Below are 19,429 nucleotides of genomic sequence, written 5' to 3'. Positions count from 1 at the left end.
TGTGGGCCCCAAATTCGCACAGGAAGGTTTCCTAGTGCCAGCAGGACTGACTGGTGGGTAGGGGCGGTGACTCCGGTAGGGTCGGCATGAGAAAAAAAGCCAGATATTCTTGGCGTGTGGTGTGGAAGGCCCGGACACGCGTAGCCTTAGAAACAGACAAAAACCGCAACTGCCCTGTCTCACCCCAGCTGCATAAAAACTCCTGTAAACATGCAGCCATGTGTAAAATCCAGTCCCAGGTGGGTTTTTTTGTTTGTTTGTTTGTTTGTTTGTTTTGTTTTTTGTTTTTTTGGGTTTTTTTGCATTTTACCTCTGTAAAGTTAAAATAGTGTTGTGTTACCATCAATATGATTGAATCTTCGAGCTGAGGAGGCAGAGTCCTGAGGGTGGGCGTGGACACGTGACCCCGGGTTGAAGGCCAGACTTTTACTTCTTATAAAAAAGGCTCCCCCAAGTATTTTTGGTACTCTCTACAACAAGCATGATTCCTTTACGTGAAAGACAACTTTAACATGGATGGCCCTTGAAGATACTAGGCTAAAGAAAACCAGCCGAGGTACCAAAGGTAGTCAAACTCTTGGGATCAGAAAGTAGCACGGTGGTTGCCAGGGGCTTTGGGGAACAGGATTATTTTGAGACAGGGTCTTTTGCTAAGTTGCCGAGGCTGGGCTCAAACTTTTGATCCTCCTGCCTTAGCCTCCTGAGTGGCAGGACGACAGGCATGTGCCACCGCACCAGTTCTACAACAAATTTTTAAATGAACACTTTTTTAAATTAGAAAAAAAAATCAGCATCTGCTTTGATTATTTGCATATGACCTGGAGATTTTCCACTAACGTTGGGGTATTAAAGTTTCAAAATTTTATTTCCCAGCTACAATCTAAAAAAAGAAAAAAATGGAGAGAAGGGAGTGGGAAGAAAAATGCATTGAGGAAAAATCTAGAAGATTATACCCAAGACTTTCTTTTTTCCTTTTATATAGTGCTGGGGAAAGAACCCAGGGCTTCCTGCATGAAGTGCTCCTACTACAGAGCTAAGCCCCAGCTCTTTTCTAATTTTTATTTTGAGACTGGGTGTGGCTAAGATATCCTGGCTGGCCTCAAACTTGCCATCCTCCTGCCTCAGCCTCCTGAGTCACTGGGTATACAGACCAGCAGCACCGTGCCTAGATTTTACCTACACTTTAACAGGGAACAGAACTGGACAATACCCTCACTTTCTACCTTATATCATGCATACAGTTTGTTATTTTGTAATGAAAAAATACCTAAAAACATAAGCAAATAAAAAGGAAATCACTTTTTAAAAACATTTTCAAAGTACTTTGATTAAAGAAAACAAGCCCTGGGCGGGGGAGTGATGCGGGCCACCTTGCTCGGAGGCTCACAGCTGGATCCGGTCAGCGCAGGAGAGGGACTGGAGTACAGGACCTGCCCCAGGCGGCCCCCTGGTGGCCTTCCCCAGGAAACAGCTGGACGGAAACCCAGCAAAGAACAGCCCCCTCTGGATTTGCAGCGGGTGGGAGTCCCAGTGAGAGACCCCCGCCTTGGAGGAAGGGTGGGGTGGGACCCTCTCCAAGAGGTAAGGAAGCAGATGGCCCCACAGGGACCCCTGGGAGAGGGAGGCTCAGGAGGGCTGCAGATGCCCCTGGAGGAGGTGGGTTTGGTCCTGGCCAGTGAAGATTTCAGAACGCAGAGGGCTGGGCCAAGGGGTGGGCTTCCAGAAGCTAACCTTGGCAATGAGTGGCCAACCTGAGGAGACGAAAGCTGGGCTGGACCAGACCCTGGCCTCCTGGGCCTCCTGCCCTCAGCGTCCTCCAGCAAAGTCCCTCCTCCTGATGCTTGCCTGCACTTCCCAGGTCACAGCCAGCAAGGGCTGCCTGTGTACCTCTTCTTTATGCATACAGGTGGGCAGACAGAAGAGCCACGGCCTTCTGGGAGACACGTCACCCAGAAACCTTTTTCCCAGAAGCCTTTGCACTGAGTTGGAAATGTGCAATGATAGGTCTCAGCGCCCCATATCATGACATTGGGAGGAGTCCCTGCCCTCCGGTACCCCATCGCCAGTCATTCCTGGGCCTGGTCAGACCCTGGCTGCCTCCCACCTCCTGCCCGGCCTGCTGCGGCCCCCGCTGGACTTCTCAGACTAGGACTAAAGCTCAGCCACCCACAAGCTAATGTGCCTGGCCTTTTGCATCTGGCCCCAAGAGTCTCCTCTCTCCCTGGTCCTGCCCACTGCTGCCACCTCACTGCTCAAGAACAAGACTCTGGGCCCCAGCACCCGACTTTGGTCCAAGGCATTCCCTCCCTCGTCAATCCCAGCTAATATGGAGCACGCGAAATGAGCGGAAAAGCAAGGGCCCTTCCTGCCTCCCAGCCCCAGCGGCCCATCCTGGCTGGCGGCTCTGGGGAGAGCTCTCCTTCCTATCCCCAGCAGCCCCTAGCAGGTTCCACCAGCCGCATGCCCTTGTCTCACACAGTCACCCTTTGTTAGGCGGCTCCCAAGGGCATCTTATCTGCCTAAACAGGTTGTAATCTCCGGAGTCAGGGACCTGCCTCCCGGAGCCCTTTTGCCTCGAGGGGAGGCTGGCAGAAACCTGAGCCCTCAGCTCACCACGCCCCTGCCAGGGTTGCAGGCCACTGAACTCCCTCCTGCTCCCTTCTGTGGGGCCTGGCAGGAAATTTTAGTGCCCTCCAGGACCAAGGCCTCAGAGCCGACCGTTGGCTCCCTCTGAACCCAGCTCCCTCCTCCTGGTCCTCTGCCCTGGCTGGCTTTCCCTCCCTCTCCTCAGAGCCTGAGGCCCTAGAGGGCAGTGTCTAGCTCTGTTCTGTTGGAGGGAACTGAGGTCAGAGGTGAAGTGACTTTTCCAAGGTCTCTGGGGGCAAGGCAGGGCGGGGAAAGGGGTGGGCTTAGTTCCCCATAGCTGTCAGACCCAGACCCAGGACTCACCTGGGAGGGCCTCCGTCCCCTCCTCTCTGAATTCCCAGCCCAGAGGATGTGGCAGTCTTTAGGACACCCTTCACATGCCCACTGGGACAAAGAGCTGAGCTCTCCCCAGGAGACACAGGACACAGGGCTGGATCTTAGGTGTTTATTCCTTTACAAATCATTACAAAACCAAGTCTGGGGCTGACACCGTGCGCCCCACCCCATGTGCAATGGCTCGCAGCTGGCCTCCAGGCCCCCCACTCTACAGCCTCTTCCCGAAAGCCCTTCCCTTCCGGGCTCTGGAAGGGCAGGGAGCAAACACTCTCCTAACCCCCAGCGCCAGTCTCAATAAAGTGCCTGAGCGAGGACATGGCCCCAGGTGAGATGGCTCCTGGCTCCCTCCAGTCACCCCAGGCCCAGCCTGGGGGGAGACTGTGGAAGCCCCTGGCATCTCCAAAGGCCTCTTGGAGCCCCAGTGTGTCTGGGATCCCCCTCAGCCCAGAAGGGTCCCCTGACAGGTGGAGACCTCTCCTAAGAGGGTAGAAAAGGAGACCTGGCCCGCCAAGAGCCAGGTACGGCAGCTGAGCTGAGGGGCTGGGACTGCTAGAGCTCTGTCCCTTCTTGCCAGAACCCTCCACCCTGGGAAGTTTGCGCAAAAATACCCTAAAGTTTTCCAGAAGTTGGGAGAAGGCCACCCCTGCCCACCCAGCCCCCGACCCTCCCAGTGAGGGACAGCAGCTGGGGGATCCTGTCTTGGAGAGAACAGGGCAGTGGCCGGAGAGGTGGAGGGTCTCAGACCCCATAACCTGAATGGGAGGAGGGCCAGGACAGTGGGCGGGGCTTGTCCAAGTCACTCAGGAAGAGTGAGGCCTCACGGGCCTCCCACTAACCTCCATGAACCCACGAGTTCTCTGACCAGTCTCGACTGTTCCCACCCTCACACAATCTCCCTTTCTGATGCTGGGAACTGAGGGGGTGACGGTAAGTTCGCAGCTCCTTGGGACAGGACCCCTGTGTCCCAGCTAAGAAGGAAGTGATTTGGGGCCCATTCCTGGGTCTCTGAACCAAGGCCTCATGGGAAAGGACAAGTCCTTAGCCTCAGACGGACTCAGAAAGACCCCTATACCCTGATTGACTATGCTCAGACCCTGACTGGACAAGAAAGATCCCCCGACACACCTGATAAATCACAAAGAACCCCAAATCCCTGATTCGCCAAGAGATGCCCCAGGACCTCTGATTGGCCAGAGGACACGCCCTCATCAAGGCCCTGATTGGCCAGAAACACGGCAGCAGCCTCGGCTGGTCGGAAGATGGCCCACGCAGAGCCTGGGCTCCTGAGTCCCTCAGGCAGCCCCCAGGCAGCGCAGCCTAGGTCCAGGAGGGGTGGGAGAAGGTGATGCCATACAGCTGCGCCCAGGACGAGAAGACCCTCTTCTCTGTGATGAAGCGGTGGTGGTTTCCCTTGCGGCTGTGCTCGTTCTGGATGTAGGTCACACACTCGTCGGGCCCCTTGGGCTCGTAGTAGTGGTAGGGCATGCGCTGCAGACGGGGCCGCTGGCTGGGGCATAGCAGATGGGGGCATCAGGGCAGTGTGGGCACCAGAGGCGTCCCTGCTTTCAGCCCCTCACCTGCCAGGATCTCGGTGGGGGAAACGGCTGCCTGTCCCTGGGTCTCAGTTTCCCCGTCTACAAAATGGGTGCAGGGCGGCCTAGGTTTGTGACCATCTGCGTCTGTTGTGTTGATGCAGTGGAACTTCTTCTTTCTTCCAGATGCAGGCAGGGGTAAGAGCTGTGGGCTCTGGAGCCTGGCCCATCCCTTACTGTTTGCGAGACCTTAGGCCCCTCACAAAACACCCCCCTCGGTTTTTCCCATCTATGAAAGGGGGAAATGAACGTTCCCTGTCCCTTAGGGTTGCTGGGAAGAATAAGCAAGGTAGTAATGTAGCCACACTTGGCGTGTGACCAGCACTCACTCAGTGAAGTACAGCTGACACCTACTGGGCTTTTCATCCAGCAAAAACTACTGTTAAAAAACAAACTCAGGCTGAGCGTGGGGCAGGAGCCCGAGGCAACTCCAAGGAGCCCAGGTTGCACAGAGCAGCCTGGATGCCATGAAACAGGCCCTCAAAGGACCCGGGTTTCCAGGCCACCAGCTCCACCCTGCAGCCAGCACTTGGGCATGCTGGGTGGGCACTGGCTGGGAGGCTCACCTGCAGTAGTCAGGGGGGACCATGCCATAGACGTGCACGTGGTCACACAGCTCCACCGCAATCACCATGGTGAACCAGCCTGTGCTCAGCCATGAATGGGACTTTTCCCTGGAGGCAGAGAGGGATCACCATCAGGGACATGCAGGCAGGAAGGGTCAACCCACAAGGTTTCCCAGAAGCTCTTCCCACCCACCCTACTCCCATTTCCAAACCCCTGGACCCCCGTCCAGCCCTGCTGTGGGAGCACGCTCCTCTGAGGGACAGAGCAGGAGCAGGGCATGCTGGGAATGACCCCTGGGGAAGCTGATCACAGTGGCACGCTGGGAGGGATCAGGACCACAGAACATGTGCCCACACCAGAACAAACTTGTGAAGAGAGTAATGGGAGAAGGTCCTGCTGGAGCACAGCAGCTCAGAGCAAGCCACAGGAAAGGCCCGCAGCCTGCACAGCCACTAGCACGAGTGCCGACTGATCTGGTGGTGTGTGGTGAGGTGCTGTAAGCGTCAGACACACAGTGATTTCTTGAATAGTATGAAAAGGATGTAGTTATGTCATTGATAATTTTTTAATATTGATTATGTGTTGAGCTGAAAATGTTTGGCATTTATTTGGTGGAAGGTGGTTCTTTGAAAATATTTATTAAAAAATAAAACAAAAAGCTCTAGCCGAGCTGGGTGAAGTGGTGCCTGCTGCCTGTAGGCCCAGTGACTCTGCGTGTTTGAGGCCAGGCTCCACAACTCAGCAAAGGCCCTAAGCAGCTTAGCGAGACCCTGTCTCAAAATAAAAAATAAAAAAGGTGGGGGATGTGGCTCAGTGGTAAAGTGCCTCTGGGTTCAACCCCCAGTACCAAAAAAACAAAAACAAAAAACCTCTAGTGAGGTTGAAGAAGAAAAAGAGAGAGGATATGAATTACCATCATTAGGAATAAAAGAGGGCAAATCGCCATATACCTGAAGGCATTGAAAGGATAATAAGAAAATTCCACAACCACACACATAAATTTGACAACTTAGATGAAATGAGTCAACTCCTTAAAACCCACAAACTTCCCAAGATGAAATAGGTAACGTGAATAATTTGTAACTACAAAAAATAAATAAAAAAATAAATAAAATGAAAAATAAAATGCCAAGTTAAAACCTCTGGAACCTGGAGTGTAGCTTGGTGGTAGAGCACGTGCTTAGCAGGCTTCAGGCCCTAGGGTGAACCCCAGTACCCAGAGACAAACTCCTGCCAAGGACTAATCCAGACCCAGAGAGTTTCACTGGTAAACCCTAATGTTTAAAAAGAAACAAAACCAATTCTACACAATCTCTTCCAGAAAATAGAAAGGGAACATTTCCTGGTTCATTTTCAGAGGCCAGCTTGACCTAATGCCCAAAGTAGGCAAAGTCAGCAGCAAAAATACCCACAAGGCTGGGTGTATGGAGCCTAGTGGTAGAGCAACTTGCCTAGCGAGTGCGAGGCCCTGGCTTTGATCCCCAGCACTGCAAAAATAAATCAATCAAATACAGAACACCAGGACAAAGCCCACACAAAAACCTGAAAAACCTACAGACCAATATCGCTCATGAACACAGACAACAGTCTCAACAAAATACTAGCAAATCACGTCTAGAAATATATAAAAAGAAAAGTACACCACAACCAAGTGGGGTTTATTCCAGAAATGCAAAGCTGATTCAATATTCAAAAGCCAGGCAATAGCCGCGCACAGTGGCCCACAACTGTAATCCCAGTGACTTAGGAGGCTGAGACAGGAGAACTGCTAAAGCCAGCCTTAGCAAGTTAGTGAGGCCTTAAGAAATTTAGCAAGACATTGTTTCTAAATAAAATATAAAAAGGGCTGGGGATGTAGCTCAGTGGTCAAGCACCTGGCATTGAATCTCTGTTACCAAAAAAAAAAGAAATAAGAGGCATAAATTGGAAGGGAAGAAACAAAATTATCCTTAATCACATACAACATGATTATCTGCATAGAAAAATCCCAAAGTATCTACAAATATCTTCTAGAATCAACACAAAAATCAATCATATTTCAGGTGAACACAGGGATGCACACTTGTAATCCCAACAACTCAGGAGGCTGAGGCAGGAGGACTGAAAGTTTGCAGCCAGCCTGAGCAACTTAGCAGGACCCCCAAAACTGAAATAAAACAAAACAACATTAAAAAAGGATTGGCGAAGTAGCTCAGTGGTAGAGCACCCCTGGGTTCAAGCCCCAGTACTGCAAAACAAAAAACTCACAAGGGCTGGGGATGTAACTAAGTGGTAGAGCACTTGAGTTTGTTTCGGGACCTGGGTCTGATCCCAGGACCACGGGATGGTGGGGGGGGGGGTGATCAATCATGTGTCTGTATATTTCTATATATTAATGAACAACTGGGAACAGTTTTCAAAATTTTTTTTGTAGTTGTAGATGGACGGAATGCCTTTATTTTGCTTGTTTTCATGTGAGGCTGACGCTCAAACCCAGGGCCTCACACACGCTAGGCAAGTGCTCTGCCTCTGAGTTTCAGCCGCAGTCCCAATTTTTTTAAAATATTTACAATAGCTCCAAAAATGTTTAAATGTTTAGATATAAATTTAACAATATGCACAGGAGCTATATGTTTTACATACTGGGTTAAATGAAATAAAGTTAAATGTACCTTCCCCCCCCTTTCATGTGGCTGCTATGAGATTTTAAATTCCGTTATGTGGTTCACATTATATTTATATTGAAGGTGCTGATCTAAGTTTTCTAGGAGATTAGTCAGAGTGGAGCAAGCTGGGAATAAGATGGCCTGGGAATAAAGCATGCTGGGAAGAACCCTGAGCTTAAAGCAAGGCATGCTGGGAGTAGTCAAGACTTTGCATTAGGCACAATGCTATGGGAGCCTCCTAAAAGGATGCCAGAAGCACCTCGCGCCTTAGAGCAGAGCATGCTGGGAGCCCATCTTCCCTGAGGGAGACGCATGCATGGAAGAATCCACCTGGGGAGAGATGGCCTTGTGGAACATGCTGGAGGTGACCATGTCAAGAGCTAGAGGTGAAGAGAACTCTCTTGAGGAAACCTGACTAGAGGGTGGCAAGAAGTGACCACACTTGAGAGCAGTGCATGCTGGGCGCCTCAGGGCCCCTGGGAGGAGCATGCTGAGGGAGCGAAGGGCCGGCCAGAGGGGGCAGGGAGGAGGCTGGTACCTGTCCTTGCCCGTCTCACCCCGGAAGAGGTCGTCAAACTGCTGCATGCGGGCGGGAGAGACGGCATAGGCCTCCATGTTGGGGAAGGCCAGGCCTGCCCGCTGGATGACGCGCACGAGGCTGCCCTGGGGCTTCTGCATCTTGCTCGGGGGACCCCAGAAGATGAACACAGTTTCAGGGGTCCGGTTGACAAACTCCTGGGGCCTCCGCAGCACACGGAACACGCTGGAATGGGCCACCACACGGAAGGTGGTTTTGTTGCCCACATCGGCCGAGTAGCCCGTGGTGGGCGCATCGTTCATGCGAATTGTGCACTCGGCCTGCTCAATTTCGGGGCCCAGTTTGGTGCCCAGCAGGTGGCTGGAGCTGGTGACAATCACACACTGGTGGCACCGGGAGGGCAGTGTCTGGAGGGCAAGGAAAGTCAACAGTATCACAGCCAGACAGTGCTGGGCCCGCGCTCTGCACAGGCCTCCAGGAGCGGGGATCATTATGCCTATTTTAAAGATAAGGTAAACTGAAACCCATTCGTTCCATGTTCAGCAAAGGGTCACAGCAAGCTGGCTCACAGCCAAGCATGGGGACAGAGCAATGAGCAAGAGACACTGGCTCCTACCCTCAGGAGCTCACAGTCAGGGAGCCAGACAGTGAACGTAAAACATGCCAAGAAAAAAATAAAATGGGCAGGTGATCAGGAGCCACTGGAATGGAGGCGTCTTTAGAGAGAGGTCATCCAGGGAGGCCTCTCAGAGCTGAGAAGCAGCCACCTAGGGACAGGTATTCGAGTATTCACAGCAGGAGGAACAGCAGGCAGACTAAGGACGTGAGGAGAACAGAGGGTCAGGGCCTAGATCTGAACCAGGTGTATGTGACACAGATCCCCAGCCTCAGCTCCTGGAAGAGGACACCTCCCTCAGTGTACCCAGACATCTCCTCACCACCCACAAACAAGCCCTTAACTCCAAGATCCAGCACCATGTCCTGCGCGCGTGCCTGGAATGATGGTTCCCAACTTTCCAGAGCTCGCTTCATGGCGTCCCCTCTCAGGTGGGAAGCAGCTGCAGGCCAGGCTGAGCCTCGATCCACATCACCCACTCTCACTGGCCCACTTTCTCCCAGTTCTACCTTTCCCTTCCTCTTTCAAGGGTCCTTAGGGTAGACAAAGCCTGAGTGAGGTGTTAATCTGTCTCTAAACACCTGCTAATGTGCTCTGGGGTGGGTCTAGTGCTAGGGGTGCCCCACTAGGCATGCAAAGGAGAAAATTAAGGGCAGCTAGTGAGGAAGGAGAGGGAGGTACTATGGGGTGAACCTCAGAAATACAAGTTGATTTTTTCTTTGGTACCAGGGATTGCACCCAGGGTTGTTCAACCACTGAGCCACATCCCCAGCCCTTTTTTGTATTTTATTTAGACAGGATCTCACTGAGTTGCTTAGTACCTCACTTTTGCTGAGCCTGGCTTTGAACTCACGATCCTCCTGCCTCAGCCACTAGAGTTGCTGGGGTTATAGGCATGTGCTACTGCACCTGAAATCCCATCTCTTCAAGAGATAATAATGCTGACCTCACAGAATTTGCCTATGGAGTACTGATGATCAGTGTCTGGCACACAGCAGGAACTTGATAAAGGACAACCACCATCATTACTGCTTTTGTGCAGTGCAGCACCCTGGCTCCCGAGCCCATACGAACTCCCCAGAGATCCGTGAAAACTACATATACTTCCAAAGGAACTCAGGAGACAGCAGAATATTTGTTCTGAAGGTGGGACCCTGGAGAGAACTGAGGCCCAGAGAGGTGCAGGACACTGATTTAAGGTCACAAAGCAGCCAGAGTTAAAGTCACTGGAGGCCAGGGCCTTGACTTCCAGGCCTCATCGTTTCCTTTAGGAGGGATGAGAACAGCAGGGGAAGACATGGAGGAAGATGAGGGAGCAGTGCTGGTGGGCAGGGGCGAGGATCAGCCACTAGGCAGCTCCCAGGGCCGCGCTACCTTATTGCCAAGAATGGGGATGTAGCCGTTGGTGATGCTCCACTTCTTGAGGTTGATGGGCTGGCGCGTGCGGCCCCGCAGGGACCCGTAGTGGAAGACCTCATTGGCACTGTTGGAGCTGTAGAGGATGAGGATGGTGATGAGGGCAAAGAGGATCAGGAACACTGCTGACCGCTGCTCCTGGAGAGGGGAAAGGCCGGTGAGGGCCCAGGTGCCCCGCAGGCCCAGCACCCACCCGCTTGCTGCCCACTTTGGAACTTCTCGAGCCGAGTTCCCCCTCTAACAGCACAGATCACACTGCATTCAAACCGCCATCCACTCACTTAGACCAGGAGCTCACCCGGACCCAGGATTGGGACTGGTCTGCCTTATAGCTGAACTGGTCTGGATAAGGGTGTCAGGATTCCCTCCAAATGCAGATAAAAGGATGTTGAGGGGGCTGGAGAGATAGCTCAGTTGGTAGAGTGCTCGCCTCGCAAGCACAGAACCCTGGGTTCAATCCCCAGCACCGCAAAAAAAAGGATGTTGAGAGACAGGTGCCCATCCACACAGGAGGGTCCAGGCCTTCCCCAAACAGTAACCCCCTAAGTTATTCAAATATAACCACCCCCACACCCTCTGGTTCTGCATCCAGATTCAACCACCTGTGGGCTCAAGTGGAGGTAGGCCCACAAGGGTTGCATCTGTGCTAAGCTCGGACGGGCTTTGCCCCCTCACCACTACTCCCCAGTAGTGGTCCCCAGTGTGACAGCTGTTTACAAAACTCCTGTGTGCCCTAAGTAACCTAGAGACGAGCTGAAGTATAGGGGAGCGGTGGGAGGTGTCTTGGTGGTAGAGTACTTGCTTGGCATGTGCGAGGCCCTAGGTGCAATCCTCAGCTCTGCCAAAAATTTAAAAATTAAGTATATAGGAGATGTGTTAAGTTATATGCAAATAACACACCATTTTATATAATGGAATTGAACAACCTTCAATTTCAGTATCTCCAGGGGATCCAGGACCCAATCTCCTGGGAACACCAAGGGATAACTATACTGCCTCTCAGTTCCAAGCTCATCTGTTTCGCCTGCTCTAGGAAAATGGATCTGGGCCCTTTAAATAGTTTCCCTGGGCAGGCAGCAGCGTATTAAGTTTTATCAATAGAGGATGCTGGAGAGACACTGCAGGAGGAGAGGCTTTGGGGTCTGGGTTATGGGGGGCTTGCTGGGGAGCTCCTGCAGTGCCCACTGGTTCCCCAACACAGGCATCTTCTCCAGCACCCAGAGACTGCAGGACTTGGCAGCATGGGCAGGCACCTATCTTCAGGAGTGTCCCTGGCTCTTGCTGTGATCCCAGCTTCTTCAAAGTCAGCTGTACAGGGCACCCAACTGCCCCAGCGCTCAGAGACGAGCAGCTTCCCTGCCCCGGGCAGTTTTGTATGGCCGCCAATGGGCTGCAGCTGTGTCCTCTCCAGCAAGGTCTGGGTTTCAGTCCTTGGGAGGGGGCCACTCTTATAGCTGCTGCTCCTTGACTTATGTCCTGACAAACCCATTTTAAGCTGAAAATATCATAAGTGGAAAATGCATTTGATACATTGTATCTAGTCCAAAGAACATTCTAGCTTAACAACAGAGTCCTGCAGAGTACCTTGTGATCACAGGGCTGACTAGGAACTGTGGCTCACCGTCATTGGCCAGCATCACAGGAAAGTAGTATTACAAAAAAAAAAAAAAAAGTAGTATTCCAAATATTGCCAGCCAGGGAAAAGATCAAAGTTCAAAACTTGAAGTCTGGTTTCCACTGAATGCATGTACCTTTTACACCATCAAAACTCAAAAATTCTGTCAAAGCATTTCAAGTCCTAGGCTGGGAACCACCTATATTCCTTTAAGTTCCAAATCTGTGTTACTCCAATGCCTGTTATTGTTGATAACTCTTTGCATCAAACTTTTCTGTTCCAAGTATGGTCTCGTCCTCCTAGGCTCAGACTGACAACCGCACCACCCCACCCCACCCTATCTCCAAATCTCACACTCTGCCTCACATCCAGAGAAGGGGTGTGCTGGGCCAGGCACCTAGTAAGTGCTCAGAAAGTGTGAGAGAATGCATGATGGAATGCTGGCACCCTCGGGGTAACGTTCACATTTGACAATGCACACTGTCCCCGCCCTCCACCTCCTACACAGCACTCCACAGTCACCTTCACGCCAGTCCTTCACCACAGCCTAGGATGATAGAGGGATCCCAGACCCAGAGAGAGGCAGGAGTTTGCCCAAAGCCACAAAGGAGATCAAAAGCTGAAGCAGGGCTCTGACCTCCCAAGTGTCAGTCACTCCTCAGCAGGGAAGTCATGGTGGAGGGCCAGAGACAGGTCTAAAGAAGCCCATTCCAGAGAAGGAAGCAAGAAGCTCAAATGGGGATAAGAAATGAAGGGGCCTGGTCTGGGGGTGGTAGAGCACTTGCCCAGCATGTGTGAGGAGCTGGGTTCCACCCCAGCAAGGGGGCTGGAGGGAAGGATGGATTATGAGTGATGGGGACTTACTTTGTTGCTACTCATCTCTCTCCGGCGTCTGCTGAGGGGCAGGGGCCAGCGTCCTGCAGGTGGCCCAGGGGGCAGGGATGAGGGGTCACACCTGCAAGCCACCAGAAAGGATTATGGCCTGGGCACCTTCCCCTGGGTCCAGCTGGTCAAGGCCTTCCCCTCTCTACCTCCTCAGCTCTCCTGCATCCTCAGTCAGGCCCTATTCAGTTCACAAATGAAGACACGGAGGCCCAGTCAGGGAAGGAAATCTGCCCACGATCACACAGCCAGTTCATGACAAAGCCCTCCTCTCTCTTCTCTAGGCAGGGACTGCCCCCCACACCACACTCCCTGTAGTTCCCCAGATTCCTCTCCTTGTGTCCCCTTCCAGCCCCTGTCTGGAACACCCTCCCTCCTGCATCTCCTTCCCGGATATCCTCCAAGCCTGTGTTGGACAAGGAACCCGAGTCCTTGTCTGCCCCAGGCTGAGAGCTAGCTCCCTGATGGCGCACCCCACACAGGTCCTGACATTCTCCCCGTGGGAGACAGTAGTGCAGGATTGCCGAATTAATTCACTTATTAGCAAGTAAGATTCTGGGGTTGGGGGTGCAGACGGGAGCCTGCGAGGTTTGGTCCTGGTTCCGCAGGCTGCCGGGGCTCACTCCTCACCCCATCCGCCAAACAGCTGCCGTCAAGCTTTAGGCAGCCTTCCTTCCTGCCTCAGCCCAGAGGCCTCGGCTCTGGAGCACCAGTCCAGCTGTGCTCCTCACCCCCACCCCTGCCCTCCGGTCCCCGGTCCCCGGGACGCAGCCCTTCTCCAGACTCAAATTTCCCAACCTGTAAACAGGGAACAAGCACTTGCGTCCTGCCCACCTCCAGCAGACACAGGCCAGAAGGCAGAAAGGGAGGGTGTGCAGGGGGAAAGTGGGGCCTCGGGGGTTCCCCAGCTCCGTCCACTCCTCCAGGGTCTCCTGCTCCTGCCACTGTCTCCGCCCCCTGACCTAGCTGCCGTTTACTCCTGCACTGTCACCAGGAATAGCTGGAGAACCTCAGGCCAGAGCTACACACCTCGCTCCTGATTGGTCAAGCCCGGACCCTGCCCACCGCGGAACCCCGCCCCCTCCCACAGGCACCCTCCCTTCCCTGTCCAGGCCTCAGGTTTCTCCAGGGCCAGCCCCTCACGGCCAGTCTGGGAGACCCCGGACTCCCATCTGTCCCCAAGATACACATCGGGAAACTGAGGCTCGCTGGAAAGGATGAGCCCTGTCCTCGGATACAGACTGTGAGGGCAAAAGAGGGGAGTGCAGAGATCGAGGGGCCCCATCAGCCCTGCTGCCTCTGGCACTCAAGGGACTCACAGGTGCGGCCACCCTTCGTCCTTCCCCACCTGGGCGGGAGGCGCTAGCCCGCATCTTACACCCTTTCCTGCGGTAGACTAGAGCACTGCAGGCCCCAGCCCACCCCGCACTTCCCCACCTTTGCCTGAGCAGTGCCCTCAGCCAGGACCACGGTCCCCCTGGTCAGCCCCGTCACAATCCTGTTCTGAGAAGGCCATGGTCATACAGCGTGTTGGGTGCCAGTGCGAATCTCGGTTCCACCACTTACTGGCTTGGGGGCCTCGAGCAAGCCATGTGACCTCTCTGAGCCTCAGTTTCCTCATCTGTGAAATGGGAATAATAACAGTATGTAACTCTTGGGGTTGATGGAAGGATGCAAGCAGCTGTGGCTGGCGGCACACAGGGCTTGAGAATGCTCCATCCATGCCAGCAGCAGTTAGACTTGTGGTTATCTCTGTTCAAGGCCCACCTCTCCACAAGTTTGCCCGCAAAACACCCCTCCTCCTCTGACCCCAACCCACGACTTGGCACGTGCCTCGGAGCCTTGCTAAGCACCACCCACTCACAGAATCCTCCTAACTACATTGCTTGGTTCAAGCCATTATTCCCCATTGCACAGATGAGGAGACTGAGGTTCCGAGCGGCAAAGTGCCCTGCAGGCCGCCCAGAGTTGGCGTAGAGTCTCGTTTACAGCCTTGTTTACAGGGCTGCGCCTGACTGGGTGTCCCTGAAGGGTCCCCTGAGGCTGCAAGCGGCCAGGGGCTGCCCAGCGTGCACCTGGCACCCGGCTCGGCACCAGGGGGCAGGCCTGGCCGGGAGCCGTTCGCCCGGGCTGGGGGGCGGCAGCTCCCGGGTTGGACATGCCGCGGGATAAGCCCAAGCTGGGGTGGGCGCCACGCCCTGCCCTCGGCGCGGGGGCTGTGCTTGGCGGGGTCGCGACGCCCACCAGCCGCGAGGGCGCAGGGCTCCGGGGAGGGGGAGGGCCCCTATTGCGCGGCGCCGGCCCCGAGGGGCTCAGCCCGGCGCCCGCCCCGCCCGCGCCCTCGGGGGTCGGGGGTCCCAGCCCGGGTCAGCGAGGGACCAGGCGGCCGGCGGGGAGGCTGGCGGGGAGGCTGGCGAGCCCGCGCTGCCTTCGGGCGCGCGCCCCGGGGTCTCGGGCGCCGACCCCGGTGCGGGTCTAGGGCGGCCCGCGGCCCCGAACCCCCTCCGCGCGGCCCGAGCGCCCCCCGCGCGCGGCGCCCCCGCCCGGGCCCCACGGCGCCGGCTCACCTCCGCCCGGGAGCGCCCGCCCCCGCGGCCCCCGAGCCCCTCACATGGCGCCGGGAGCCGAGAGCCGGGGTCCGCGCCGCTCCGGCCGCCCAGGCCCAGCCGCAGCCCCCGCGCGCCGGGTCCTAGCGCCGCCGTGCGCCGCCCCGGCCCAGGCCTGGGAGTGGGTGGAGCCACGGGCCGCGAGTGGCTCCGCCCCACGGCGGCGCCGGAGGGGAGGGTGAGAGGCGGGCGACGGGGGTCCGCGGCCACGTGAGCGCATCAGTGGAGCGTCAGGACAGCCCGTGGCGACCAAAAAACTAGCAACAACCTTCCAGAGCCGCGTAGTGTTGGTCGGGACAGTTTCTCTCCTTACCAGCACCAGGACCCTGGACCGGGAAACTGAGTCCCGGAGCACGCTGGGCTTAGACAGGAGTTTCTCCCTGGGCTCTGCCACCTCGAACCATCAGCTCTCTTCCCTGAAACTTGAACCCAGCAGCACCCTGAGCGAACTCAGGGATCACGCTGGAGCTCAAGACTGCGGCTGTCTGCTAGCTTTGTAGCGCTGATACATTATTTCCCCTTCCTTCCTTGTCTCCGGAAACAGGATAAATGTTACTTCTTATAGTTGCCTGGGTATTCATTACCTTATTTTATGGGACAGTAAAAAACAACTTAAGTAGCCCTTGTTAGGGGACTTGCTAAACAAACGGGCGCTCCCTGCCCAAGTGCACTATGAGGCTGTTAAAAGGAAGTATGCAGGTCAGTATGCGCTGCCAGGCAAGCGTGACCAGGACATTTACAGGATACTTAAAGGAAGAAAGCAAGTTTAAAGAACTGCATCTTGTATAATCACTTTGGAAAAACAAAGTTGTAAAAATTTCCATTCCACGCCTGGGTTTACGTACCCTGGAGAAGAAATACTTGCGCATGTTCTCAACAAAGCTCATAGAAGTACTGCTTGTAAGAATACAGAAGTAGGAGCAGCTCAAATATCCACCAACAGGAGGATGGAATGTTTTTACATTCATGCTATGGAACATTACATAGCAGGGAAATGAATGAGTTAGTTACATGGATGACTCTTAGAGACAGGAGAAGTGAAAAAGGCAAAAGTGGGAAGATGAATATAACTGCAGTATTGTTCAGGCATAAAGTGGCAGCAGCCCACTTCTTAGTAGTCAGAGACAAGAGAGCTTTTGCCTATCACAGAAATTGAACTGTTAAACACATAAGAGTCAAGAACAGTTCTAGAGCTTGGGGGGGGGGGCAAGAGCCTGGGTTCCTAGTGCCTTTGGGGCCTGAGGCAGGAGGATTGTGAATTTGAGGCCAGCCTGGGCAACTTAGTGAACCCTGTCTTAAAAATAGGAAGGGCTACACCTGGGCACAATGGTGTACACCTGTGATCCCATTGGCTCTGGAGGCTGAGGCAGGAGGATCAAGAGTTCAAAGCCAACCTCAGCAATTTAGCGAGACCCTAAGCAGCTTAGTGAGACCCTGTCTCTAAATAAAAACAAAGAGGATTTGGGAATGTGGTTCAGTGGTTAAGTGCCCCTAAGTTCAGTCCCCATCCCCATTAAAAAAAAAAAAAAAAAAAAAGGAAGGACTGAGGATGTAAGTTCAGTGGTAAAGCACCCAAGTTCAATCTCAATACAAAAAAAAGGCCTTTCTGTTAGAATGGGGATTGAGCCAGAACCTCTCAGTTAGTAGGCAAACACTCTACCACTGAGCTACATCCCCAGCCCACCCCTAATTTTTAATCTTGAGACAGGTTCTAAGTTGCCCAGGTTGATCTTCAATCCTCCTGCCTCAGCCTCCAAGTTACTGTGATTTCAGGCCTGTGCCACCATTCCCTGCTAAAATTGGATATTTCTAAAACTGAACTGCACATATAGTATTTTTTTTCCTATTTCCTTTTCCTTCCTTTCTATTTTCAAAAAATAACAGTAATACAATTACATACACAGTGTTTGGGAGGGGTCCACATAGACTATAGGCAGTATTTCCCCTGGAGAGTAGAGGTGGGGGTGGAGAGGAACTGCTACCTTCACTTTTGGCTTCATAAACGTCTAGGTTGTTTGCATTGCTAAGTTTACAACACTTTGTTATAAAATAAAAGTCAGTTGGAGCTAGAGGGGGAAGATCCAAACTCCAAGCTGTAAAAGTACAGCCCTCAGCCAGCGACTGGGGAGGCTCAGGAATGGGGTGGTCTCCAGGGGTAGGGCGGAGCTTCCTGTTCTCCTGGTGTCCACCTCCTCGCTCCCTGAGCCTCAGTCCCATCCCCACCCGGTCCCTCTCAGGCTGTATGACTCCGCCCTGCAAGCATAAAACGGAAACCACGGAAACCATGAAGCGGGGGCAGGGCAGTCAGGCCAGAAGCCTGGTGAATTTGCTGGGTTCCCCAGCCCAAGGCCACGGGCAGGTCAGCGGCTGCATCACAGGTGGAAGGTCCTGTCCCCCTAACCCAGGGCTGGGGACCCCTGGAAGAGAGGGGGCGCTTCAGCTCCACCCTAGGACCAAATTCGAACCTGGAGCTCCCCCATGAGGCCTGCCATGTATCTGGGCCCAGGTCTATTTCAGGAGGCTCTGCTTCAGGGCTGGCTTCCTTCCTGGGCCCCACAATAACCACCACCTCCAGAATAATGAGGAGGAGGCTGAGGAAAGGAGCCCCTCCCGTTGGTCGGAGGCCCACTCCTCTAAACACCTGCAGACAAACCTCACTGAGTCCCTAACATAAACGATGACATGGGTACTACTGTTCTTCCCACTTTCCAGAAAAAACCGAGGCTCAGAGAACACACTGGGATTCTACTAGGCTGGGCCCCCCTACACCAGGGCCTCATGGATGGGTATCCCGAACAGTCCTGGGGAGTCCTGCTGACCTGCCCGGAGCAGTTCCTCTCCAGTTCCTACACTAATCTCTGGAGGAGCTGCCTCTGTAGCAACCCTTCCTACCCTAGGAATTGGGGAAGGAGGGGGGTCCTAAAACATCTACTTACTGTCCCTTAGCAAAGTTTTGGTTTTCTTTTTGCAGTGCTGTGGATGGAACCCAGGGCCCTTGCGTGCTAGACATATGCTCTAGCAGGGAGTTACATCCTCAGCCCCTCTTAGCAAACTTTGTGCTTCCATGATATTCTGGAAGGAATCCTAAGAAATCTCCTCGCCTACCGTCCCAGTTTCCAATTTACAGAAACCAAAACCAAGATCCAGAGAGAATATAGGACTTTTTCAAGACCCCAGCAGGGCCTGCACAGAGGTCTCTGGGAGCCAGGCCTGGGGACTCCCTGGCAGAGGAGCCCACAGGAGGGGCCTATGGCCCTGAGGTCTGAGAGAACAAGTTGGCAGGTGGTGGACACAGCTGCACCATAAGCTCCCCAAACCTGGCACAGTGGCCTGGGACCAGGAAGTACCTGGTTCTTCCCAGAGAGGAGCTGGTGTGGTCAGACAGCCCCAGAAGACTCTGGACACCAGTGCCCAATAGCACACAGAGGCCTGGTCTCCCAGACACGCCTGGGCAAATGAGGCTGGAGCAGGAGCTCCCGGAGCCCCTCGGGATGCCTCAGACTGCGAGGTTCTCCTGGCTCCTTTCTGGGTTCAGGTGCAAGTCGGGTAGGTCCTAGCAAGTCTGCTGAGGGGTAAAGGAACCGGGATGTGGACAGGAACAGAGGTCCCAAAAGGGGCTCGTGCCTAGGTGCCACCCTACTCCTTCCAGATGTGGGGCGGCTCCTGCCCCCAACTCACCTTCCAGCAACCACAGGACCTGCAGTGATAAAGGAGGGGGCTCCTCAGTCTCATTTTCAGAGAGCCTTCAGCAGACCCCAGACCGAGGCTAGACCTGTCAAGGGCCATCTTCACATGCCTGAAGGAAGTGGTTCGTGGCTCTCTCCTACCAGATCACCACCCCAGGAAGACACTATTTGAGCCAACCGAACAGTAAACACCCCACCCAGGGGAAGGGCCAGGACAGAGGAGCCTCTGTGCTCTGGGCCAGCATTTCCTGGGGGTATGGAGGAGGAAGAGGAGGCAGTCTCAC

The 19,429-nt window shown here is 54.1% G+C and overlaps 1 protein-coding gene across 9 annotated transcripts; it reads right to left on the bottom strand.

Annotated features, from left to right (window-relative positions):
• Window positions 1–3,077: 3,077 nt before the first annotated feature.
• Window positions 3,078–15,987, bottom strand: St6galnac6 (ST6 N-acetylgalactosaminide alpha-2,6-sialyltransferase 6). 9 transcript variants are annotated; one of them, XM_047525614.1, is made up of 7 exons: window positions 15,773–15,987; window positions 14,420–14,474; window positions 12,836–12,926; window positions 10,315–10,494; window positions 8,325–8,731; window positions 5,141–5,248; window positions 3,078–4,489 (listed from the first exon to the last, which is right to left on the bottom strand). In XM_047525614.1, exons 2-7 carry the CDS (start codon window positions 14,443–14,445, stop codon window positions 4,300–4,302), a joined length of 1,002 nt encoding a protein of 333 aa, XP_047381570.1. In that variant the 5' UTR covers window positions 14,446–14,474; window positions 15,773–15,987; the 3' UTR covers window positions 3,078–4,299. The 9 variants fall into 9 exon arrangements, with proteins under 9 accessions (XP_047381570.1, XP_047381569.1, XP_047381575.1 ...); XM_047525613.1 differs by lacking the exon at window positions 15,773–15,987 and adding an exon at window positions 15,421–15,547; XM_047525620.1 differs by lacking the exon at window positions 15,773–15,987 and adding an exon at window positions 15,421–15,550 and having other exon boundaries at window positions 4,284–4,485.
• Between the last annotated feature and the right edge of the window lie 3,442 nt (window positions 15,988–19,429).

This window comes from Sciurus carolinensis, chromosome 14 (genome assembly GCF_902686445.1).
Source record: "Sciurus carolinensis chromosome 14, mSciCar1.2, whole genome shotgun sequence".
Classification (NCBI taxonomy): domain Eukaryota; kingdom Metazoa; phylum Chordata; class Mammalia; order Rodentia; family Sciuridae; genus Sciurus; species Sciurus carolinensis.
The sequence above is the reverse complement of the archived record's forward strand: the minus strand, read 5'-3'. Positions and strand labels throughout refer to the sequence as shown.